This window comes from Ovis canadensis, chromosome 26 (genome assembly GCF_042477335.2).
Source record: "Ovis canadensis isolate MfBH-ARS-UI-01 breed Bighorn chromosome 26, ARS-UI_OviCan_v2, whole genome shotgun sequence".
NCBI lineage: Eukaryota > Metazoa > Chordata > Mammalia > Artiodactyla > Bovidae > Ovis > Ovis canadensis.
This window is the reverse complement of record NC_091270.1, coordinates 42,619,152-42,645,897: the sequence shown is the minus strand read 5'-3', so window position 1 is coordinate 42,645,897 and position 26,746 is coordinate 42,619,152. Positions and strand designations below refer to the sequence as shown.

Genomic DNA, 26,746 nt, shown 5'->3' with positions numbered 1-26,746 from the left:
CAAGGGGCAAGCGTCTTTTAATTTCATGGCTGCAGTCACCATCGATAGTGATTTTGGAGTCCCCCAAAATAAAGTCTCTCACTGTTTCCATTGTTTCCCCATTTATTTTCCATGAAGTGATGGGACTAGATGCCATGATCTTCGTTTTTTGAATGTTGAGTTATAAGCCAGTTTTCTCACTCTCGTCTTTCACTTTCACCAAGAGTCTCTGTAGTTCCTCTTCACTTTCTGCCATAAGGGTGGTGTCATCTGCGTATCTGAGTCTATTGATATGTCTCCCAGCAATCCTGATTCCAGCTTGTGCTTCCTCCAGCCCAGCATTTCTCATGATGTATTCTGCATTTAAGTTAAATAAGCAGGGTGACAATATACAGCCTTGATGTAATCCTTTCCCAATTTGGAACCAGTCTGTTGTTCCATGTCCAGTTGCTTCTTGACCTGCATACAGATTTCTCAGGAGGCAGGTCAGGTGGTCTAGTATTCCCATCTCTTGAAGAACTTTCCACTTTGTTGAAAACTGATCACAGTGATCACTTTGTTATGATCTACACAGTCAAAGGCTTTGGCATAATCAATAAAACAGGAGATGTTTTTCTGGAATTCTCTTGCTTTTTCTATGATACAATGGATGTTGGCAATTTGATCTCTGGTTTCTCCACCTTTTCTAAATCCAGCTTCAACATCTGGAAGTTCACGGTTCACATACTGTTGAAGCCTCGCTTGGAGAATTTTAAGCATTACTTTGCTAGCGTGTGAGATGAGTACAATTATGTGGTAGTTTGAACATTCTTTGGCATTGCCCATCTTTGGGATTGGAATGAAAACCGACCTTTTCCCATCTGGTGACCACTGTTGAGTTCTCCAATTTGCTGGTGTGTTGAGTGCAGCACTTTCACAGCATCATCTTTTAGGATCTGAAATAGCTCAACTGGAATTCCATCACCTCCACTAGCTTTGTTCACGGTGATAATTAAATAAATGAAAGTTTAAGAAAATACATACCTTTATAATTTTCAGTAGGAAAGACTTTTTATTATTATTTGAAAAATAATAGAAATCATATGTAAGATACAAAGTGCATAGCTGCCTAGTGCATTTGGTCTCCTTTATGCTATTCTTTTCTCTATTTACACAGAACCCTAAACGTTTCATTTTCACTGGTCTGGCCCACTAGCACCATTTTAAAATGCACACAAGTTTCTTCTAAAAAAAAAAAATTGTAAAATAACTACACATTCTTCATATATAAGACAGAATTTTGGTAATACAGGAATATTTCATATCACACACATAATCACTGTACAACTCCTAATGTGTTACCTGTATTAAATCATTGCACATTACATATTCCAAACATACTATGGAAATAAGTGAAGAGATTAGAAAACAGGCAATGACATGATTTCTTAAAGCAATCTCATAGGAAGGTAACTTAAGATTCTGTCCTAGGACGTACTCACTCAGACTCTCAGAAGACTCAACTTTACGTGGCTTGCCCAAGGCTGTTTTAAAATGCCAGCTGTTCAATAAATAGGTGAGTTTTACTTCAAAATTAGAATAATTTTTAAACAAACACTGCCTACTCTTTTCAGAAATGATATACAGCTTCCTTCTCATAATACAGCAGGACACATAACTCCTCTGACAGCTGCCAGTTTAACTAAAAAGACCCTTCGTTTTGGTTTTGGCCACTGATTTCTTGCTGCTATCAGGTAAGATCTCATTTCCTCTGGCAAACCACCCAGGTAATTTTCTCTTGGAGGTTTCAGACGAAGTCTATAGGAAAGAAACAACAAAAAAAGTATCTATATTATATATATGTATATATATATTTGTACTGCTGGCAAGTAACATGTGCTGTGCCGTGTGCTAGGTCATTTCAGTCATGTCCAACTCTTTGAGATCCCATGGACTGTAGCCCACCAAGATCCTCTGTTCATGGGATTTCCCAGACAAGAATACTGGAGTGGGATGCCATGCCCTCCTCCAGGGGATCTTCCCAACCCAGGGATCGAACCCACATCTCTTATATATCCTGCATTAAGTTACTAAATATACACCCATCATCATTCCCTTTTCAATAAAACAAAATAATGATATCTATAGAGTTTATTTCTGATTCAAAAGTAAACACATGAGAGACAAAATCACTATATCATTTGTTTAGGCAATTACCTGCCACCCTGTTATGTATTTTTAGACACTCAAGTGTCTAAAAGACTCTCATTTGGGAAGGAAAGAACTGGATATTATTCCAGATCCATATTAACTTTGGGTAGGCCAAAATGGTGAATTTAATGTTCGGGGGAAGGCATCTGCTTGAGCATGTGTACACACACACACACAGTTATAGTAGCGATTAAAAAAGCGTACAACGTGTACATCTACACTGGTGGACAAACTTGGAGTAGTTCAGGCATCATCAGGACCTTGCAGAATTGCTGAGACATCACACGTACTCAAAAACTATTTGCTCCGTACACAGGGAAAAAAACGATCTTTGTTTTGTAGACTCTTTTGAGGATCTGCTGAAACGAGGGATCCACTTAGGAAAAAAAGACAAATGTACACAGGCACAATATTCTGTCTAATTCTAGGGCGTCCTGTGCACCAAATGAAGCCTCAGAATTCTAAGTTAAAAGTCTCTAACTTTTAGGGGAAAAAATTAAACCCAGAGGCAGTGGTTGCCTACTATATGATCTGCACAAGCAGATCCAATAGAGGGCAGAAATTTCTTCTCCCTTAAGAAGAAATAAAAACCAATGGGACAAAAATAGTAAAAGGCAAAAATTTTTTAAACATCCTGAAATAAACAAAAATTTAAAAGCTTCAATTTATGAAAACTTGCCATCAATTTTTAAAAAACTTATTTGAAGAATCTTATTTGAAAAAAACTTATCTGAAAGAAAAAAACATATTTGAAGAATCTACTGTGTGCCTCAGTATATTAATCAGAACTACCATTATCAAGACATAATCTTCCTCCAGTAAACAGCAGTCACAACAGATGTGAACCTAATGGTGCATCAGCTAATAAAGAGAATTTGTTTTGACATTAGCTTTTATTAGAAGCCTCATAATCGTAAAATGAAAGGGACTCAGGAATACAACCCAGGGCGGTAGAGAAGACGAATGTTAACACATGAAGGATCTTGAAACCTGGCCTCCAACAGACTCTACAGCGCTCAGAGTAGCTTTCTATACTGGAAGGCGGATGGAAGAAAAACAGCCTGGCTGGCTCACTCATCTCATAATCTACTTCCCAGCCTCAATATTCTTGTTCCCCTAAATGGGGAAAAAGAAAAGGCTAAATGCAGTAAGCTGAGTATGATTTCCACCCACTTACCCACCGTCTCCACCATAGCTCCATTCTACATATACACACGTGGTTGATTCATGTTGCAGAGCAGAAACTAACACAATACCACAAAGCAGTTATGTCCCGATTAAAAAAAATACCTCCACTCTGTTGTCAGAATATGATATTAGAACAGGAGGGAAGCAAAAATGTTAATGTGTGGTTGAAACAATATTTCACTCTAAATGTGCTTCAATATTCAGGAAAAATGACAAGTTCCACTTTTTCGTGTATTGACAGATACAGCTGGGAAAAAAATTAGGTCTTAGGCACTCGGTATACAGATTTCAGAAATAAAAGGCTGGGAAAAGCAGCCAAATTTCACTACCACTGCCCAACATACATCTTCTTTAATGTCCTTCTTATAGCTAATCAATTGCCAAAATAATGTAAAGAATTCCAGGTAAACAAATTTCATTAGGTTATCTGGGACATGAATATATACACATCTAACTGAAGGACAGTTTTAAAAAACCAGTCCCTCTTATTTTTAAGCTATTGAGAGAAAAAGAGTTTAACTGTTGGAAATCTTGTAAAGATTACAACTGAAATAAAGTTCCTAATTATCTAATATAAATAGTAGCAACCACCTACCGCTATGCTGAATTTATCATCCAGGAACTAAAGTAATTTATGAGTTAATTATGATTCTCACAAACTTCAGGCCCAGAAGAAATTAAATGTCAAATTTTCAAGTCTTTGTAATCATTTGGTAGAGTCACAGTGTCAAAGAATAGTTATTCTCTAATTACAATTTATCTCAGATAAATCATAGAACAATAATTTTCAAAGCATGTGATTTTAATAAAATATACCATGTAAAATACTACTAAACTCATGGTCGTTCTCTGATCATGCAAAAGTGCACTGGGATATGCCCAGGACCATGAGAAACAACTACCCTTGTACCTGAGAGATTCAGTGTAACAGGAACAGAGCATGAAGAGTAGCAGAATGATAGACAAATTCCAGTATCTAAAGAGGTATTTATAACAGAAGTTGGGTTTTGTTTTTTGACCATGCTACAAGGCATGTGGGATCTTAGTTCTCTGAACAAGGACTGACTCTGTGCCCCCTGCATTGGAAGAACAGAGTCTTAACCATTGGACTCTCAAATTTTAGGGAAGTCCCTGAAAGAAAGGGAATTTCCAGGTTATACAGTCATTATAAAGTAGATGTAAAATTTAAGCTGACATTCCCACACAATAAGCTAGAATAGATGGGATTATATTCTAAATGGCAATCCACTCCAGTACTACTGCCTGGAAAATCCCATGGACAGAGGAGCCCAGTAGGCTACAGTCCATGGGGTCACAAAGAGTCGGACACGACTGAGCGACTTCAATTCACTTCACTTCACTTTCTTGTCATTAAAAAAAAATCTCTTAGATCAGATTTATGAAACCAAAGGAAACATAGCCCAGAGATTTTTTTTTAAAAAGTAACCTATCAGAATTTATAACACATCAAAAACTACAACATTCTGGAATTAGGATACGGAAATTGAACACTGACAGTATATGAAAATTCTACACATAATTAACACCTTGGTCTTGGTGTCTACTTCTTCCTTGCTTCTCTTAGAATTTGAAGAGCTCTCTTCAGGGTTGGGGAAACATCGCTTTTTGATGGGATCACATGAAGAGTGGCATCGCATTCTGTGGTCACCATCTTTTTCCAGGATCTTGATTGCCATGTGGATAAGGTACATGTCAATGTTTTCAGGAACATATATTCTAATTAGGTTAATTTTATTTGTATCTGTAAAAGAATTTTTAAAAAGATTTAAAAGTAAATTACATAGATCACTACAGAAAAATCTATGAGCTGGAAATAATGAAATATTTTGTAGAGAGGAAGGAGGAAGGTGGTTAGAGAAGATGTTCCTCTTGCAAATGCCTACCCCCTCACAGATCGGAAATGGAGTAAGCACATGCCCCCCTCACTCCTGCACCCCTGCCTCTAAGAGCCAGAATCAGGTCAGCTCATCCACTCTGCAGAACTTCTGTTTCAAACTGAGAATCAAAACCACCATCCATAGAACTGTTTCTAAAGGAATTATGCTTCAAATCCCAAATATCAATTATAAGCTAATTTTTTTGAAAATAATCTATTCTTAAAATAGAAGCTAATCATACTTGTAAATAAGATGCTAATAAAAAGGATTCTTTCAGTAGATATTGAAGCATAACAAAACATATCAACTATTTAAAATGTCTATTAATTTAATATGTTTTCTGAGAAAGATAGATTTTGTTTTAAGATCTTATTTGCCCTAACTTTCCACACAAATAAGGGCTGAAAAATCAAGTGAAACAATGAACACTGCCTGTACTCCTTCAGTGGTTAAAGAGATCAAATTACCCTTATTTTTGTGGCATGTCCCTTGGAAGCCACCCTTAATTTTCCAGGGACATGTACATTAAGAATGAAAGAACAGAATTCTTCAAAATATTATCCAGGTACATCATTAAATACATTGCTTTATTTATTAGTAGGCATAGTTACAATCTCAACTCCATAAAAGAAGCAGCTTAAAATTATGTAAATATGAAAAAAAAAGAATAAAAAAGTGCAGAATTCCTTAAAATATAAAGTTACAAGGACAAAATCTATTTAGTAAATAAGCATGAAAATAATAAGACATAATTTCTCAGTTCTCAAATACTCTTATGTTTAAGTATAAGATTATGCCATAATAAAATATAGAAAATTATCAATTCAAGATTGTGCAGAATTTAAATGCCAACAAACTGGTTCATTAAAACACCAAATTATGTGATATGGCTACAGCTAAGTAAAAGATGAAATAACCTATCTGAATCATTAGTGTGACATGGATATCTTCATTTCTTATTATAGTTTATAACTCAACAATGTTTCCTCCAGTGAGATAACAACCAGTATTTTATTATGGAAAAATAAGAATTCAAAAATAAAATGTTACATCAATAAATGACATATTACAGACTATAAATGTACAATCGAAAGAAATAAAGTTTAGATAGAGCACATGAATCTTAACGTTCTCAATTTTGGCTTTGGAAGTAAACTACAATAATATATATTTTCATATTATCTGTATAATGTATATATAATGTTTGGACAGAAAGATGAAGTGTTTAATAAGTATAATTTAAATTTCATTGTTCTTTGGAATTTCAGTTTATGCTAATATCTTTATTAATTCAATTTATTGAATTTATTAATTCAATTGAAATATTAATTTCAATTTAATATTTAACTCTGAATGAAAATTTGCTATACTCAATATGCAGTAGTAAAGAAAATAGGAAAAGGGGGGGGGAATTGCACAAGCTCTTTAAGATGATATTGTATACTATCAAACTGCTTATCAGAGACACATCTTTCTCTAAATCCTAAGAGACAATACATATATAAGGAAAAAAGTAATTCTAGGGTGTTAATATCAAGCAGGCATGTGAGCAAGAAGGCATTTGACTTTCTCTGAAATACTATTTCCTTCTGCACTGAAGAAAGAAAGATGTTATACAATCATGATTCTAACCCCAGAAGTAATTACCATTGTCCTTTCTCTGCCTTAACTTCTAGTAAAATGGCAGCTGAAGTGAGAAAGACTGGAGGGTGACCGGCTAAGATGGCTAGCTTCCTCACAAGATACTCACAGCTAAGTGACCTTGGATATTTTATCACAGGACAGGATTTGGCCCTCAGGTTTTCAGATTTACAAACCAGTATTAACCTTAACAGAGCCATGTGAACCAAGTTCACACAATGCCAATTCATTAATTTCCAGTTATGAACTCACAACTATTATACAGATTAGCAAGCCTAGCACATATTTTCCCTATAGAGACTGCCCTAAATGGGACATCAAAACATAACCAGAAAGCTGTGACATAGAAGCAGAATTAGTTGTTAAGGTGTCCCCTCCCTCCAATAAGATCTTGACATAATTTATCAACAAACCCTTAAAATACTTGAAGGTCTCATCGACCAGGATTAGAAATTGCGTATGTCTTTCCTTTAAATAAAAGTTGGCAGAACAACCCTAACCCTAACCCTAAAGAGGGAAACAGGTTCCCTGGAACTAACTTAGGTTCCCTAAAGAGGGAAACTTTTCCCTGGAACTAACCTTGAGCAGGTTTCCCTGCTCAAACCTGTGTTTGTCCCTCCCCCGGCCTCTTAGGTTGATCAGCAGAAGAGATGGAGGTGTTCTTCAGTCAAGTCTTCTTCAGGCCTAGAATGAAGGCTGCCATTGAAGGTAACTTAAATACTTTTGTTCTTATCAATTAAGTATAGTATTAATTGTGATCTTTTTCACCTTATTTCTAACCTTGGGGGGAGAACTGTATCCTTATTCCTGAGTGGGAAATAGTCTGACGTAGTAAAAAGCTTAATTAACTATTTGCACTGCAGCTCTGGAGATGAGGCTTTTGCTATGTCCTCTGCTCTGTCCTAACAGCCGAAAAAAATTCATCAGATTTACTGGATTATTATGATACATCTAGTTTACGTTTGTACATTTAGAGGAGGAAAACCCTTCTAATGTACTTCGTCTTTACTTCTGTAAGAAAGGGATCATAATTTTAAACTAGGCAGATTTTAACATTTTCTGTAAGGCAGACAAAGGGGCTTGACCACAGTTGAGGTTCCACAGCATAATGACAGGAGAAAACCCTTCCACAAAGGGCCCAAGAGACCCAAGTCCATCCCTTCAATTTCACAGTGCCTGACACAACTGCCTGGATGAGAAAGGCTAGTTCAGTGAAACCAATGACAGGGAATAAAAAAGATGTAGGAAGAAACTAAGAGTCAGTAAGCTATGGGGAAGGATGTTTTTTCCAAGTGATGAACTGGAAATCAGAGAAGGATAAAAGAGCTCTGTTTTGGAGATGGGTGTTGAAGGTGTAATCAGAAGCTGAAACAAACAAAAAAAGAATTCCTCTGATTCAGACTTTCCTTTGAGTGATGATGGGAAGAAAGATTGTATTTCTAAAACAAGACAAAGCATTCGAAAAGTGAAGTTTTCATAGTAGCATAAAGGGTTAATGTGATCAGAGTGGAAAATATCAGCAGATTGCTTGTTTACTTCATCTGGGTTCAACGACTCAAGTCATTAAGGCTGCAGACAAGGCTCACGGTTATCACCTGAGTTGATGGGAGGGTTTCGGATAACATCAGCAATAACCTTTCGAATCTCTGGAGTCAGGCCTGCGCGCTCCGTATCAACTGGGTAGCCAGCTTTCATCGCTTGGGATAAGTGCATGCCAACTGTTGTGAGAGGCAGAGTCCTCTTCTCAGCTGTATCCTTCTAGAGCAAAGGCAGCAAAACCACCAGTGAGATTTTTTAAGCTTCCACTGTGCTGTATAGAAACACAAGGTCCAAAACCTTCAGGTAGCAAGTGTTCCCTGAGAAGTAGAACAGTAGACTGAACCTTCATGTAAATTTCTCATTTTAACTAATTCTTCAAAATGACTCACATGCTAGAACTCCACAGGTGCTGCTGCTTTGTATACTTACTATATTGAATGAAGCAAAATCACCCAGCTGTAGTTAAGAGATCAGTACTCACCCTTCTGCAATTATTCACCTTAAAAACCCATTAGTAACAGAGAACAGTCATTCTACATAAGTCTAATAGCTGCCACGACCTTTTAAAAATACAGTAAACTATAACTCAATAAACTGTACACTTGAAATAACACATGGCATTTCAGTTACATGAACTTCCAGGAAGACAAATGCTAAAATGCTTAGTGATAAAATCAGGTTCTGAATGTATTCTATAAAAGGTTCTCAAAAAGACTTTAAAAAGTGCTTTAAGTGGACTTTATTCATAAAATAAGAACAAACATAATTTACAAGTGGCTGTCATCATTTGCCTACTACTAAACTTAACATGAATTGTTAAGGACATTGCTACGTATTTATGTAGCTTTTAAACAAATGCAGCTCCAAATCCAGTTAAGGTGTCTGTTAGATAAAATATTCTTCTCAACATTCAGGAAGTTCAATCACTCAGCTCTAAATTATTTCATGATACTCTTTTTTAACACACCTTGAAAGTCTAAATTTGGACTGTATTTGTATGAATGCTGATATTTTCACAGAACAGGGCATGTAAAGCAATATTCTTCATCACTCAAAGGAAGGTTTTTAGTTACTGCCATGTCTGCCTAATACCAGGGTTATTTGATACCAGGCATCATATTACCAAAAACTAATTGTATTATAACTCCTGATTAATTAGTCCTTAGGCATGTTTAATTATGTGCTTAACTAGCAAGACCCCCCTCAGGCTCCCAGGAGGCACAGATAATTACACTACAGTTTTTCACAATAATACACAACCAAATAATAGCAAAAGACCCAAATGAAGATATACCACTCCTCATATTTTTAACCATGAATATGTAATATATGAAACTTCATATCCTGGCTGAGTATGAGAATATAATTTATTCAAAAAATTTAGAGGCTATTCCATATTTTCTTAGTAATTACATACAGTTTTGCCATACATATTTGGTCCAATTATATATATACAAGCATGTTTAACATGTATATGTAAGTAACTGTTTAAATAAGAGACTGAACTTATAATTCCTCTTTATCATGTAATTTGTTTCAAAAAGAGTACAGTGGAATTATTTGGTTCTTTGTGTAATGGCTTTCAAACTTAATTAAGGAGTTTGGCTATCTGAGTAGAACATCTATTAATGACTGAGACAAGCTAAGGACTATTTATTTTTATTTGTACTGAATCTTAAACAGAATAGAAAGTGTGTAATGGAGCCTAAAGCATGAGCCACAGAGAACAGGAAAAAGAGGCCCTGCACCATACAGCCTGATCTAAATCAATTTAACACCAGAGAGGACAGGAATGCAAATCAGTGAAACTCATGGGGAAGCCTCATTCTGCCCTTCTGCCACTAAGATACCCTCTTCATTTTGTGTATTTTAAAAATCTCCACAATCTTAAAGACTTCTGCCATAATGATGAAGAAACAGGAAGTATGGCCATTTTTCACAGCAGTCAGATTTCTTTCAAAGAGCATCAAGTAGATAAGGTTAAGGAAAAAAAAAAGAACACGACACTAGAGGGGAGAGTGAAAAGCAAGTTTGTTGCTTTTTTAAAACTTATTTCTAGCTTCTTGGACATCCTTCCAGAGATATTTATGCACTTGTATATACCTACACTTTTATATACATAAACATACACATATATGAATATGTGTAAAAGTGAAAGAAAGAATTACTCAGTCGTGTCCGACTCTTGGCATCCCCACGGACTGTAGCCCACCAGGCTCCTCTGTCTGTAGGATTTCCCAGGCAAGAATACTGGAGTGGGTTGCCATTTCCTTCTCCAGGGGATCTTCCTGATCCAGGCACTGAACCCCCATCTCCTGCACTGCATGCAGATTCTTTACCATCTGAGCCACCAGGGAAACCCATTTATAAATATATAAGCATGCAAATACATACATATATATATACACATTTATGTAAATTTTTCACACCACTAGGCACCTTCCTTTTTCTACTTAACAAGGTATCTTAGAGATTATCTATTATCAGTACATACTGTAATAGTTTTTTAACTATTAAACCCATTAAAAAAAAAAGCTTCAAAATATGGCTGCTTCAACATCCCTAAGCTATAAATGTGTTAATCAGTACCTCTGATACAACCTCTGTAAGATAATCATGCTCAAACTATACTTGCTGATTTTACTAGAAGTAGGCTTAGAAAAAGAAAATGACCTTGTTCTAAAATTAATTATAAAATGAACCAATGTGAAACACTGTATGATTATAAGAAATTTATCCCAATTAATACTGAAAAGCTGATAAAATATGTTTAGATAAATTTAAAAATTCCGTCTAACTTGAAAGTAACACTTACCAAAGACATTTTCTTTTCTTGGAAAAAAGAATACGTGACAGCCACAGATGGTGAAAGTGAGTTTGCTTTATTTTCCAGGACCAAACTTTTCCTCTGTTCTTCCTGTAGTTCTGTGCTTGAAAAGAGGTCTGTCTACACAATTTGAAACATAGCACAAATAATCAAAAATAATATCAATATAATGACAGAATATAAACATGATCATTAACTATTAAGGAAAAAAGATAACATAAACTTCAAGGAACAGCCCCAAATTCTCTTTTTATGAGAAGCTCAAAAAAGAACTTTTTTTTTTACACATTGATTTTTAAAAGTAAAATAGGCTACAGTGAATAAACTTTGAATTAAGTATTCATAATAGCAAACATGGTTACAGAACTAAAAATTCCTAGTCTTCTCCTTAAGCCAAAAGGAGAGAATACAGATGAACTATAATGTTGACCACTCTGCTTCTAAATTAGTCCCCTAAATCCCCTGAAAGTGAATAGTGAATAAATAAATGAAGCTTTAATTTCTATGTACATTTGAAAGTAAAATAATTTATTAATCTAAAATACAGTATTTATTCAAGTTTTAAAACAAAACCTCACAACAAAATAAACAGACACTAGCAGCCTTGATAACTACTTTAGTATCTTAATGATGTAACTAGTGATTATCAGCGGGGAGAGGTATGGGGGAAGGGGCATGATAGGAAAAGGGGATTAAGAGGTACAAAGTACTGGGTATAAAATAAGTTACAAGGATGTAACATACAGCACAGGGCAAATAGCCAGTATTTTATAACTTTGGAGTATCATATATAAAAATATTGAATCACTATGTTGTACATATGAAACTAATACTGTAAGTCAACTATACTTAATTTTTAAAAACTGGTAACTAATGTTTTTATAACTGATTTAATAAAGAAACTCTCCAAATTCATTTTCTAAGTGTCCAGAAATTAAAATGAAGGGAGAAAATGCTGCTTTTGCAGCATGTTTTGAAATCATCAAAAAAAGTTTATTCTCTCAGAGCTCCAGTAAACCACAGTATTTTACCTGAACACTATTTATTTGACAGAAACGTCTGATGACTTCCAACAGAGGGGCCAACATCACAGCTTTGCCTTCAGAAACACCATCAATCCTTTTCACATTTTCAACTGTAGTAGGTCTATCATTTTAAAAAATTAAAAAGTCAAGAAACCACTGAAACATTACTACACCAGCAACAAAGCTGATAGATATTTAGCTTCATACTGACATTCATTAAACATGTATTAATGTTTGTTCCAGAAACCAAAAACTATGTATAAAACAAGTAATCAGGTTTTGAGTCTTAGAGGACAACTAAAAGGCTAAGACCACCTGACCTGCCTCTTGAGAAACCTATATGCAGGTCAGGAAGCAACAGTTATAACTGGACATGGAACAACAGACTGGTTCCAAATAGGAAAAGGAGTATGTCAAGGCTGTATATTGTCACCCTGCTTATTAACTTATATGCAGAGTACATCATGAGAAACGCTGGGCTGGAAGAAGCACAAGCTGGAATCAAGATTGCCAGGAGAAATATCAATAACCTCAGATATGCAAATGACACCACCCTTATGGCAGAAAGTGAAGAGGAACTAAAAAGCCTCGTGATGACAGTGAAAGAGGAGAGTGGAAAAAGTTGGCTTAAAGCTCAACATTCAGAAAACGAAGATCATGGCATCTGGTCCCATCACTTCATGGGAAATAGATGGGGAAACAGTGGAAACAGTGTCAGACTTTATTTTGGGGGCTCCAAAATCACTGCAGATGGTGATTGCAGCCATGAAATTAAAAGACGCTTACTCCTTGAAAGGAAAGTTATGACCAACGTAGATAGCATATTCAAAAGCAAAGACATTACTTTGCCAACAAAGGTCCATCTAGTCAAGGCTATGGTTTTCCAGTAATCATGTATGGATGTAAGAGTTGGACTGTGAAGAAAGCTGAGTTCTGAAGAATTGATGCTTTTGAACTGTGGTGTTGGAGAAGACTTTTGAGAGTCCCTTGGACTGCAAGGAGATCCAACCAGTCCATTCTAAAGATCAGCCCTGGGATTTCTTTGGAAGGAATGATGCTAAAGCTGAAACTCCAGTACTTTGGCCACCTCATGTGAAGAGCTGACTCATTGGAAAAGACTCTGATGCTGGGAGGGATTGCGGGCAGGAGAAGAAGGGGACAACAGAGGATGAGATGGCTGGATGGCATCACTGACTCAATGGCCGTGAGTCTGAGTGAACTCTGGGAATTGGTGATGGACAGGGAGGCCAGGCGTGCTGCGATTCATGGGGTCGCAAAGAGTTGGACGCGACTGAGGGACGGGACTGGACTGAACTGAACTGAGAAGGCTAAGAAACTCAGAAGAAAATTTCATTCATTATTTCCAAAGTTTTTACCTGTAGCAATAAACTTGCTAACTACTTCAGGCTTTCAATATTTCTTATTGTGTCCAATATGAAGAAACTGTCTGATGTCTTCTCTCTAAAAATCTGCCAATCTAATGATGACTATTTTTCCTTTAAATATCTTTACTTAATATTACAATATAGCCTTTGAGTATGTATTTTTAATGAAATAATTATTCTATAATACATGTACTATGTAATATTATTAGAAAATTCTTCCCTAAAGTAACATCTCTTGGATGAAATTTAGAAACAGAAACAATTTTTGAAAAGGAAGACTAAAAGATGAGTACAATTACCAAGCAACGAGATTCTTTGGAAATAATTTCTTCTAAACATTTATTGACCACCTGATTATTAAGCATTGCACTAGTTGCTTTGGAAAACACAAAAAGATGAAGAATGTAACACCTTTATCAGAGTTTAAAAGCTAGAGGACACAATACATGAATACCAATAAAAACAAAACCATAAATAAAGCATGATATAGTGAGTGCCACAGAATCATCTTTTAAATTTACATTTAAAAGTCCTTTATGAATTCCAGAGAGAAGAATCACTTTGATGATAAGAACATAGAGGGCTTCATGGAGTAAATAATACTGTCAGATCTTAAAGGATTTCCTAAAAGGAGTTTTGGGGAATCAAGGGAACTACAAAGCAGAAGCAACACTGTAAATATGTATATGGAAGCTAAAAAGGAGACTTAAACAAATGCTGAACAACCTAGGTAAGTTAAAGCATCAAAATTCTGTGACTCAGATGGAAAAGTAGGTTTAAGTCTATAAATGAAAGGCCTTGAATTGTGAGTTAAATAAGTTAAGATGCAGCCTTGAAACTTCAAAATAACCCAAAGGCTCATTTAATACAGTAAATATTTTAAGAGCCTCTTTTGTGAACTGTATTTATATGCTTTCAGAAGAACCATGATATTTGCTTCTTTTTTGTAGAGAGGGAACAAATCCTACTTGATGGTCACCAATCCTAAATCTGTAAATTGCGCAGATAATCTTTTAAGCTGTAAGTGATTTGTTGAAATTATATTAAATTCCCCTGGTGGCTCAGATGGTAAAGAGTATGCCTGCAATGCGGGAGACCTGGGTTTGATCCTGGGTCGGGAAGACCCCCTGGAGAAGGAAATGGCAACCCAGTCCAGTATTCTTGCCTAGAACATCCCATGGACGGAGGAGCCTGGCGGGCTACAGTCCATGGGGTCGCAAAGAGTCAGACACGACTGAGTGACTTCACTTTCACTTTCTTTTAAGTTAAGACTGAGAAACTAGTTAAACAAAAGTAAAGCATGGTAAAGAAAGATTAATTTGTTATTCATATATCAGATGAGATAGAGAGAGAGAGAGAGACTGATGAAAGAGAAACTAATTAGAGGCTTTTGCAATAGTACAAGGGTAATGGTCTGAACTACCATGCTGTCACTGAAAAAAATGAAGAAAAGCATAAACGGGTTACACAAGGAACAATTAAGTGAAAAAGTCTAAATACTATATAATAAAAGTCGGGGCTATATATTAGAAGAGTAAAAGTAATATCAGAGGTATTAAAGAGGCGTGATGAGGAACATGACAGTATGACTAACAAAATTAAGGAATTCAGAAAGTAGAGTTCTGGTATTTGCATGAAATGCACGTACATATGGGGGGTTGGTGGGTAACGTGTTAAGATTTTATAATATATCCTGGATCTGACTGCTGAAAACAGCTGGTTTCATGTAGAAATGTAGGACTAAAGCTCAGTGAAGAGATCACTGGCATCAACATGGGAGATTTGGGAACCACTTCTCAGGTGTGACTGCTGGAGCCATAGTCATGATATCACTTAATGATATATTTTACAAATCTATTATGTTAGAAGAAAATAAGTTAAAATATGTAGATAGTTTACCTGATTTTGGCCATATCCACCAATATTTTATTTGTTGCCAGAATAGCCGGAGGAACATCCATTGTATTGGCATGTTTCTGCCTAGCTGCTACCAATTCGCCATATAATGCAGTCTGAACAAAAAGCAAATAAACAACATCTGTTCAAATGTGCTTAGAAATATCCAGTCCCTTATTTCAGAGTTTCAGATATTACATTTCCTCCTAGGATGAAAAAATAAACTGAACTATATCTTAGCCTCTTTGTTAAAGAACAATTTTTAAAATACTGGCAAGAGAATTTAAAGCATGCTTAGATTCATAACTATCTTCTCAAAAACTAACTGTGTCTCTACAAAAGCCATACCTGAGTCTCCTGCTCTTGAGTGGAAGTAACAGGTTCTGAGGACTTGTAATATTTTCCTGGTGATGACACTATGGTGCTAAAACAATGAAAAGAAAATTAATAACAAAAGGTTTTCTTTCTCCAAGTTCACTTTCTATTTTGCCTTCCAAATGAGAATATCTTTCCAAATCACTATTAACACTTGTATGTCGTAATACCAGTAAAGTGACTGTTACTTAAATGACAGCCTAGATTTTAAACATTCTGGATCAAATACATATAAAAAGGTAAAGATAAAACTGTAATCTGAGTTCATCACAAAATTGGTATAATTAAGAATAGCATTTGCCTCCTCCTCCTCCTCAATCAAATTCTTTGAAAGAAAATACTCCTTATCTACACCGAAGTAAAATAAGATGTTTTTAAACCAAGAGGAATACAATCTATAATCCTTCTTGTGATAGCACTGTTAATAAATTATAATAATTTTTGGTTGCTGAGGAAAATTAGCATGGATTGAATTATTGACAATTTTCTTCAAAATCAAACTAACAAAAATAAGCCAGAAGGTGTAATTTTGCCTTTGACTCCTTAAAAGAAGACTTCAAAACACCCAATTAGCAAATATATGAAAGGTGTTAGGCAGCACATTAGACAGAACACCAACTTCTACAAGAGGCATTTCTCACTGATAAATTACTTATAAAGAGGAAAAGTTAGAAAAATGAAATTGTATAGAATAGCATACGTAAAAGATGTCAAAGTTAAACAAATTTCTGCTTTTAGGGGTGAAAGAGAGGAACACGCTTGATATTTAAGAAATGCTTATAAATTTCCCAGTTGCAAGGCCTCAATATCTACAATTTTATAATTATCAGATCCTATCACTAAAACAGATTTGAACATGAGGAAAGACAACTCCAGTTCAAAGAATTAGTCATATCAGATTACTCAAGACAATTATAAATTTGTTTGAAGTAATATATTTACTTTTATCTTAGTATTTATGGAAATCTTTATACTAATGGACTATTTGCAAACTGTTACTTTAAAATAATTCTCAGAAAAATGTTATTATCATATACACTGGCAAAATTCTCGCTAATATACCCCGGAAGCAGAAATACATGTGGAAAATATTTGATAGAAGACATTTTCCCTATGAATGCTATAACAAGTGTACAGAAGGGCTTCCCTGGTGGCTCAGTGTTAAAGAATCTGCCTGCCAAGGCAGGTGTCATGGGTTTGATCTCTGGTCTGAGAAGGTCTCACATGACGTGGAACAACTAAGCCCATGTGCCACAGCTAATTGGGCCTATGCTCTAGTGCAGAGCCCGTGCTCTGCAACGAGATGCTCGCACACCACAACTAGAGAGAAGCCCCCACTCGCTGCAGCAAGAGAAAAGCCTCTGCAGCAACAAAGACCTAGCACAGCCAAAAGTTAATAAAATTAGAAAAAGAAAGTGCACAGAAGAAAATTCAAAATATATGATGAATATCATCAAAGAGGTAACTGAAGATCCTATACCTGTGAATCAAGAAAAGACTGCTACACATGGATCGACAAAGAAGACAGAGAATGAGAAATGGTTCTTAGAAATTAAAATTTTGATAACTAAAACTAAAATCTCACTAGATGCGTTAGTTGCTCAGTCGTGTCTGACTCTTTATGAGCCCATGGACTGCAGTCCACCAGGCTCCTTTGTCTATGGGATTCTCCAAAGGCAAGAATACTGGAATGGGCAGCCTTTCCCTTCTCCAGGGGATCTTCCCAACCCAGAGATCAAACCCAGGTCTTCCATATTGCAGGCAGATTCTTTACCAAATGACCCAACAGAGAAGCTTCTCATTAGATGGGAAAGGATACAAAGGCGAGGAACTCTCCAAGAAAATAAACAAATGAAAACAGGCTGAAAATAGGAGAAATTAAAAATTAGTAATAGGAACATTGAAAATCAAGAAAACAAAGAAGATAATTAAGGGAGCGGTGGTCATAACAATACAGTTTGCCTTACTATACTGTATTTGAGCACATATAATAAAAACAAATTATTTATATGACCAAAACTTGAAATATAATTTTGTTCCAGGGAGGCAAAGGGATTGAAAGTAAGGAAATGAGGGAAGTGGAAATGGGAAACAAGCCTTTAGTTTACCATTACAGAATATAAACAGAAAATTTCTAAAATTAATTAAGTCAAAAAACAGTAATCCAGGCATGTCAGAAACATGCAGGCAACCTCACACCTGTCAGAATGGCTATCATCAAAAGTCTATGAATAACACATGTTGAAGAGGATGCAGAGAAAAGGAAATCCTTGTATAATGCTGGTGAGAATGTAAACTGGTGCAGCCACTACGGAAAACGGTATGGAGGTCACTCAAAAAACTTAAGAGTTGCCATATGATCCAGCAATTCCACGACTAGGTACACAGCCAGAAAAAAGCAAACACACTAATTCAAAGCTACATAGATGCCAGTGTTCACTATTTATAACAGCCAAGATATGGAAGCAACCCAAGTGCATTCATCAACAGATGAATGGATAAAAAAGATGTGGTGTACAGATATACAATGGACTATTACTCAGCCATAAAAAGAATGAAATTCTGCTATCTGCAACAGCATGGATGGACCTAGAGAATAGTATCTGTAGTGAAGTAAGTCAGGAAGAGAAAGGCAAATACTGGATGATATCACTTATGTGCTAAGCTTGCCAGGCTCCTCTGTCCATGGGATTCTCTGGAGTGGGTTGCCATTTCCTCCTCCAGGGAATCTTCCCAACCCAGGAATTGAACCCATGTCTCTTACGTCCCCTGCATTGGCAGGTGGGTTCTTTACCACTAGTGCCACCTGGGAAGCCATGATATCACTTATATGTGGAATCTAAAAACTAACAAAATGAATGTATATGGAAAAGTCACAGGTTTTATACCAAAGGGAAGAGGGAGGCGAGGAGGGGCTAATTTAGGAGAATGGGATTAAAAGTTACAAACTACTATGTTTAAAAATAAATAAGCAACAAGGATATATTGTAAAGCACAAGGAATTGTAGCCATTATCTTGTAATAACTTTAATGGAGTATAATCAGTAAAAATACAGAATCACTATGCTGTACACCTGAAGGAAGTGAAAGTGAAAGTCGCTTAGCCGTATCTGACTCTTTGGGACCCCATGGACTATACAGTCCATGGAATTCTCCAAATTATATTGTAAATCAACAATACATCCACTTTATAAAAAAGGAAAGATGGGTGATTGAAAACAATAGCCCCCTCTCTTAGCCTTTTCCCCACTTTTTCAGCCTTTCAAAGAGAAATGTACAATAAAAATAAAATATATGTTGAAAAGGCATTTAAAAAAAAATATGGAGGCCAATTGCTTCTATAAAACAGAACATGGGTTTGAGAAGGGTGTGAACTTATGCTTTGTTATATGTCTTTAAGTGCCAATCGACTTTTTAAAAATTCACATGTATTATTTTAATGAAAATTCAAATGAAATTTAAAATAATAGTTATTCTGTACACTAAGCCTGTCCATTAACTACTGGACCACTCCACAGGTATCTCAAAGTTGGGTTTGTCTATCACTAAAACTTCTAAGTTAACCTCATCCCCTAACATACAACCCTTCATGTCACATGAAGGGCTTCCTCTTACAAGGCTCAGTGAAGGAAATGGCAGCACTTAACCTACTCTCAAAGACAGAAATCCAAGCGTCACAGTCAAGTCCTCCATTTTTATCAACCCGTATCTTCAGTCGCTGAGTCCCAACAATTCCATCTCCTAAATATCTCACAGATCTCTTCTCTCCACGCCTACTGCCACTTCCCTCGACTAATCTACCATCACCTCCTGCAAACGGCACACCAACAGGCTTTCTACTTGTCTACAATGCTGCTCCTCCTGCAATTCATACCATCCACAGCCAGAGTCATCAACCACAGGTTGACACGCTAGGGTGCTCAGGCCAAATCTGTCTGTTCTGGCCAAGTTTGTAGCTAAGAATGGCTTCTGTACATTCTTTTAAAGGCTAAAAAAAAAAATCAAAAGAAGAACATTTTGTGACATGTAAAAATTAAATGAAATTCAAATTTCAGTGTCCCTAAATAAAGTTTTATTGGAAAAGAGCCCTGCTCACTCATTTTCATATCATCCATGGCTGCTTTGAGGCCATAATGGCAAAGTTGTGTAGTTGAGATGGAGACCAAGTGAAAAGTTAAAGTCACTCAATCGTGTCCGACTCTTTGCAGCCCCATGCACTATACAGTCCACGGAATTCTCCAGGCCAGAATACTGGAGTAGGTAGCCTTTCCCTTCTCCAGGGGATCTTCCCAACGCAGGGATCGAACCCGGGTCTCCCACATTCCAGGGAGATTCTTTACCAGCTGAGCCACCAGGGAAGCCCAAGAATCCTGGAGTGGGTAGCCTATCCCTTCTCCAGGGGCTCTTCCCGACTCAGGAATCAAACCAGGGTCTCTTGCATTGCAGGCAAATTCTTTACCAGCTGAGCTACCAGGGAAGCCCACCTGGCCCTCAAAGCCTAAAATACTTCTTATCTGATCCTTCATAGAAAATGTTTGTCAACACCTGTTCTCAGTCATAAATTTGATTATGTCACTGTCCGGCTTAAAACCCTTCCTTGGCTCCAACTGCCTTTATGATCAAATGGAGTGCTTGAAAGGAACTGGATATTCTTGTTGTTATTGTTGTTGTTGTTAAGTCGCTGTGCCGCTAAGCTGCTGCTAAGTCGCTTCAGTCGTGTCCGACTCTCTGTGACCCCATAGACGGCAGCCCACCGGGCTCCCCCGTCCCTGGGATTCTCCAGGCAAGAACACTGGAGTGGGGTGCCATCACCTTCTCCAGTTTAGTCGCTCAGTTGTGTCCAAATCTATTCAACCCCACTGACTGTAGCCTACCAGGGCTTTTCCAGGCAAAAATACTGGAGGAGGTTGACATTTCCTTCTCCAGGGGATCTTCCCGACCCAGGGATCGAGCCCGCGTCTCCTGATAGGCAGGCAGATATTTTCACCACTGTGCCACCTGGGAAGCCCACCAGATAGTCGAGACCCTGTTCAATTTTCTAGTCTTAAATGTCACCACTCCCTTGCTTCCCTCTCCCAGGGAACTGCTAGCAAACTGCTGAGCTCCTCAATCACGTCATCCTCTCCTGCTTTCAGGTTTTAATGTGTGAGCCATTCCACTGCTTAGAGAGCATGTCCTCATTTCACTTAACTTCTATTTAAGCCTCAAGTGTCACTTCCAAAGTGTGTTTCCAAAGTGCCACAGCTCTGGATTGTAATTTTCTGTTCCCTCATCTGTATATCCCACTAGAATACAAACTCTGAGAGGGCCAGCAACTATGTCTCTATTAATCTCCACCCAATCCCAGTGCCTAAGGTAGTCCGTGGCACCAAGAAGTCACAGGGAATGTTTAAGTAAAGAAATGCTTCAGCATACTGAATGGGTTTATTGTTCTGCACACTCCTTAAACCTTTTGCTTACATGAAACACAGTAATCACATATGACATATATCCAGTTAAAAAGAAATCATTTGGTGTGGAAGACTGGTATTATATACAGTAAATGTTTCTATACACTCCAAAGCAATATTATTGAAGTGAGCACACCATTTAAAGAATAAACCATTTTCTCTCACTTAATATGTATGCAAATGTAGTCCACTTAACTGGTGCGCATGTCCTCACAAGTTTTTAAATTCTCTATTTTCAGACCTTCTATAATTCGGTACATTCTCCATACTTTTATTAAGTCAGAAAGACAAATATTAAGCTTGAAAGCACAGTAGGTGTATCACCTTAATATCCACCATTGTATGTTGCCATAAGATCTTTCTTGAAAATGAAGTGGGACTATATATATTTCATACAAATTATAATTAGTGTATAGATGCTAAAGGTTAACAAATATAGATTTGAAAGTCACCTCTGTTATTAATTTATGCTCCTGACAAGTTAGTTAACTTAACCCTTAAGTCTCTTCAACTGTAAAATAGGGACAAATAATAGTAGCTAACTCATAGGTTGTTGTAGGCATTAAATGAGATATTACTTCTATAAAGACTAGCATTTAGCACAAGCCTGGCAAACAATAATACCCAGAAGTGTTAGCTCTTAATATTAAAACTATAATTTTATAAGTCTGCCTTAATAATTGTATTACTGGAGGCTTATGTTTAAACTTCCTTCTGCCAATGAAATAACCCAACATCTGATAGAGCTTTCTCTCTTGAAAAGAAAAGTGCTAACACAGTGATTATAGAGAATAAAAATGTGAATTCTGTACCTGTTTTTAGGACTGTTTCTCCAAGAAGAAATTTTATCATGTGCTTTGTAAGAATACATCTGATCCAAGTTAAACTGCTTTTAAACATATAAAGATCCATTAAAAAAAAAGTTTCAAAAAATCTTTTAAATATGCAGAAAATAAAATACAAAATATTACAATGATAATTTTTCCTCTGACTAAACACCTCATCAAAGAAATCAGCTGAAAATAAGCTCATGAATTATCAATTTCTAATGTTCTAAAGGCAGTTGGAATACAGTGTAATATCCCATTCCTTCCAAATGAACATGTGATCTAAAGAATTCTTAGAGACATAGAAAGAGCCAAAGTCATAAAAATGATCTAATTACATTCTGCATACTTTAAGAAAGCAGAAAAAATTCACCAGAAAATTTAATTCATTTGTCCATCACCCCATCACCCTAGTATTCTAATTAGTGGAAGTCTGCCTGTGGATAAGTATTTAATCTGTAATAGTTACCTAAGATCCAAAACAAAGCAAGAAAATGTGTGTGTGTGTAACTTTAATGAGAACATTCAGGAATCAAGCTTGTTTTTCCATCAACTAAAAGTATCATAATCGTTTACAAAAAAAAGACTCCAAACCAAATGAGTTATGAAGTAGGTGTAAAAGAAAAAGAAAGTTATTTGCTCAAATACTTCTATTAATTCCAGAAATCATATATTGCATATTTTATTCTGTTCATATAATTTCTCTCTCCAAATTTTATCTCTTACTCTATATGGTGTTTTCCTCTTTGAGTGGAAATAAAATGGAAATAAAAATTAAAATAGAAATTGCACCAATGAAGAATGAAATAAATAAGAACCATCTCTTTAACAAAAACAAACCTTCTCTGAAGTTAATTCAACTGGTACTTGATCAGAGACATGTTCCTCAGTGCCTGAAGACACAGCTTTAGAACTGAAAAGTAATAAAATTTTCTCAAATGTTAAAATGTAATTATTTAATACATGAATCATCACACCTCTACTCTTAGAGAGGCAGATGAGATTATATTACTCTTTTAGGACTGATGATTTCTTTAAATCAATTCCCCACCACCCCAAGAGAGCTTAAGATTTTTAAATTTTTTAAGTTTTAAAAGTAAAACTGATAATCTAATGTATTACATTGTGATTAGTCAGTAATACTGTATTATAAACTTCAGAGTCACTAAGAGACTAAATCTTACTTGCTCTCTACACAGAAAATTTATGTTCAAGTAATGAGTTATGTACTATTGCCATAATCATAGTGTAATATGTAAATTTATCAAACCAATACTTGCACACCTCAAACTTACAGTGTTACATGTCAATTATATCTCATTTCTTTAAAAAAAGAAAAAAACCTGAAAAATGATTAATAATGTATAAAAGTATATAATGTATAAAAGTATGATCAATAATGTATAAAAAGTATAAAAATGTATAAATAATGTATAAAAGTAAGTAGGCAAAAACACATGTATTCCTTTCCCATCTTCTGTATAGAAGAAGGCAATAAGGGATATGGATTCTTTCATACTGATCTCAATGCTGTTCCTTTATTTATTTTTAATTACAGTTGATTTACCAGACTGTGTTAGTTTCAGGTGTAAAGTGAAGTGATTCTGTTATACATACATACATACATATATATATATATATATATATGTATATGTTTACATTCTTTTTCTTTCCTGATTCTTTACCATTACATTTTATTACAAGATATCAAATATAGTTCCCTTTGCTATATACTTCTTTAATCAATAGGAAAGCAGCTTTCTAAATACTATAGTCAACTACTTTCTATACACTAAGAATACCTTCTGAGTGTTCTATGATTTATTCTCCCTACTGATGGCCACCTCCAAACTGACTAAAAGAGGCATGCAAAAATGATTCTCTTTATTCATTTTACCCCGTGCAGTGCCTGCAAACTGGCATAAAATGAATCATAAAAACCTGAAAGTTTAAAAGAAAAAATGAAAAATGAACCTTGGTAGAAATGTCCTTGGACACAATTGTTCATCGGCTTGAAGTAAAAGCCTCTGAGGAGATTCTGTTTTGGCTTTAGCAAACCAGTTTCTACCCTATTGAACACAAGAAGACTCTTTTTAATGCACAGTGAGAACATTAAATCAAACAGGCAGACTTCTGCATGGTTTACCTTTTCTGTAAGGGTGCAAATCTTTACGTATTTTCTATGCCCAGGAACTTCTGCCAAGAATCCCTCAATGATGAGTTGACGGGAAAGAGCCTTCCACCAATTCTCTGTGTGGTCCTTGCCCGTACCAAAGACACTGTGACTGCGGTATCTATCTTCAAGACGCTGGGAATTCTGAAATTGGGAATAAAACTTAAGTGTTTATTTAATTAAACAGGAGAAGTAAAACACAAAACCATATACTGATTCTTTGGCTTTAATACTTAAGTTTCAGCTTTAAAAACCCACGAATTTTTATACCCATCCTGCTTGCTCTGAATACCTAACTTACAAAAAATACACTTCAAATAGTGTTCCTTTTCTACTTTAAAAGAAAATGGCAGGAAATTTCATATAAAAATCACAAGCATTTCCCAATGCATAGGTACTTACTAGCTTTTTGATATGGGGCAAGTTGGTTACTTATCTGTGTTTCTATTTCCTTGGCTGCTATATAATAATAATTCCGATCTCTTGGGGATGTTGTGAAGATTAAGTCAGTAACCAGGACAGGACAGAGCCTGGCTCCATAATACTAACTTTCTTTTTATGAGCTAACAGCTGATCCTTTAACTTAATCTGCATTCCGTAACATAAAAGTAAAAGCCCTGACTCAGTATCTAGTCAGTTTTCCTGGAACACTTGTAATGGCATTCTACACTTGCTGGGGGCTTACTTTCATAGTAGGAGACTCTATTGCTTGCAAACTAATAACACCAAAGGCATTAAGTTGCCTGACTAGTACTTATTAGCAATCTGGACTCTAAAAATCATTCCTCTAGTCTTCCCTTTCATAAGCAGAACGCGTGAAGTGAATAAACACATTTACTAGTATGAAGTAAGAAGATGCTCTTCTCATCAGTAGGGGTAACTGTCTCTTCCCCTTTCATGAGCAATAATCACTGTGAATACTGTGTATGGTGGGAATAAATTTACACTGCCTTGTTTCCATGGCAATCCCCACACAGAAAATATTTCTGCTCTTCCACACGGAGCATTTTGTCTTAAAGGAGCCATATTTCTTTTTCAACTAGAAATCCAAACTTACCCAAGTAACATTTTTGAAAAGTCAGAATACTTTTCAGCAACAAATGTCTAACAATTTTTTCCTCTGTGCGAGGCATCTTCCAGTTATTACGTATATGTTCCAGTTAACTTAATTTTCCAGGTTAACCCACAGACAAAGGAAACTGCTAAGGATGAGAAAGTTGCTATAGAGGACATGGGGACTTGGGCACTGATTTTTACAGAGCACACAATTTTACACACACATTCTAACCAATCATAAACCTTTCTTCCAGTACCTCTAGATCATTCAACTTAAAAATACAAATTTAAAACTGCATGTGAACAGCATAATAAAACAGAAACAGCCCTAGAACAGCAGTTAGGAAAGCTGTCATTCATCCTGCTTCTGATACAAAGCAGACCTGAGGCAGCTCATTTAACTTCTGGGATTTTGTATCAGCCATTGTGTAAAAGGTGGTAGAGTTAAACAATCGTTTTTCTCCAATAAGAGTCTTTACGTCTATGGGGCAACATCTCAAAAATGGAAATTATCAACCCATTCTTGCCCTTTAAAAAGCAGGTTGGAAAAATCAGGGTACCAAATGATGCATCAAGGAATGTGGAAACCTACTAACAGATGGATGTGTGTTAGAATAAAGAGAATCATATCCCCAATCTTTAAACCACTATCAGGCTTCCCAAGTGGCTCAGTGGTAAAGGATCCACCTGCCAATGAAAGGAGACTCAGAAGACACAGTTTTCGACCCCTGGGTTGGGAAGATCCCTTGGAGGAGAAAATGTCAAACCACTCCCATACTCTTGCCTGAGAAATCCCACGGACAGAGGAGCCTGGTGGGCCACAGTCCATGGGGTCATAAAGAGTCGGACACGACTGAGTAACTGAACACACACACGTGCTATCATGATACAGAGAACAAACTTGCCACTTTTCTGAATTAACGTCTTTTAAAAAAAATCACAGTTGCTTGTTGTGGAGGTTCTTCTTGCTAGGAATGCCACATTCCCCTCCATGCCTTCTTCCCCTGATCCATCTCTGAGCACACCAATCTACTCTTAGCGTCCACAAAATGGAAAAACTACTCTAGTTTTGCAGCTATGAACAACCACTCTCTCTTCAGAATCTGAATAATACTTTAACCTATCCCTTTGCTCCTCATCTCTTTCTATGCTGCAATATACTTATTTCTTCTCAAGTAACCTCTTCCATACTGGATGATAAGTTTCATCTGATTTCACTTTGAACTCCCCACAAAACAGAGTACAGTGCCTCACACAAAAACAGATGTTTAGCTTCTTCCATGATGGTCCAGTGGCT

At 36.2% G+C, this 26,746-nt stretch overlaps 1 protein-coding gene across 12 annotated transcripts in view; it reads right to left on the bottom strand.

The window, feature by feature from the left end:
* Nucleotides 1-1,010: 1,010 nt before the first annotated feature.
* The window catches only part of WRN (WRN RecQ like helicase), a 114,416-nt gene continuing 88,680 nt past the window's right edge, over nucleotides 1,011-26,746 (bottom strand). For 6 of the 12 annotated variants that reach the window (XM_069573349.1, XM_069573350.1, XM_069573353.1 and 3 more), the window contains 11 exons: nucleotides 24,367-24,537; nucleotides 24,195-24,289; nucleotides 23,061-23,133; nucleotides 22,206-22,282; nucleotides 15,917-15,992; nucleotides 15,572-15,684; nucleotides 12,294-12,408; nucleotides 11,251-11,382; nucleotides 8,492-8,654; nucleotides 4,905-5,119; nucleotides 1,011-1,776 (listed from right to left, as the gene is read on the bottom strand). In XM_069573349.1, coding sequence (XP_069429450.1) covers nucleotides 1,657-1,776; nucleotides 4,905-5,119; nucleotides 8,492-8,654; nucleotides 11,251-11,382; nucleotides 12,294-12,408; nucleotides 15,572-15,684; nucleotides 15,917-15,992; nucleotides 22,206-22,282; nucleotides 23,061-23,133; nucleotides 24,195-24,289; nucleotides 24,367-24,537 — 1,350 coding nt within the window. In that variant the 3' untranslated portion in view covers nucleotides 1,011-1,656. The remainder of the gene's footprint in view (nucleotides 1,777-4,904; nucleotides 5,120-8,491; nucleotides 8,655-11,250; nucleotides 11,383-12,293; nucleotides 12,409-15,571; nucleotides 15,685-15,916; nucleotides 15,993-22,205; nucleotides 22,283-23,060; nucleotides 23,134-24,194; nucleotides 24,290-24,366; nucleotides 24,538-26,746) is intronic. The other 6 variants (XM_069573351.1, XM_069573352.1, XR_011253545.1 and 3 more) reach the window with 3 other exon arrangements.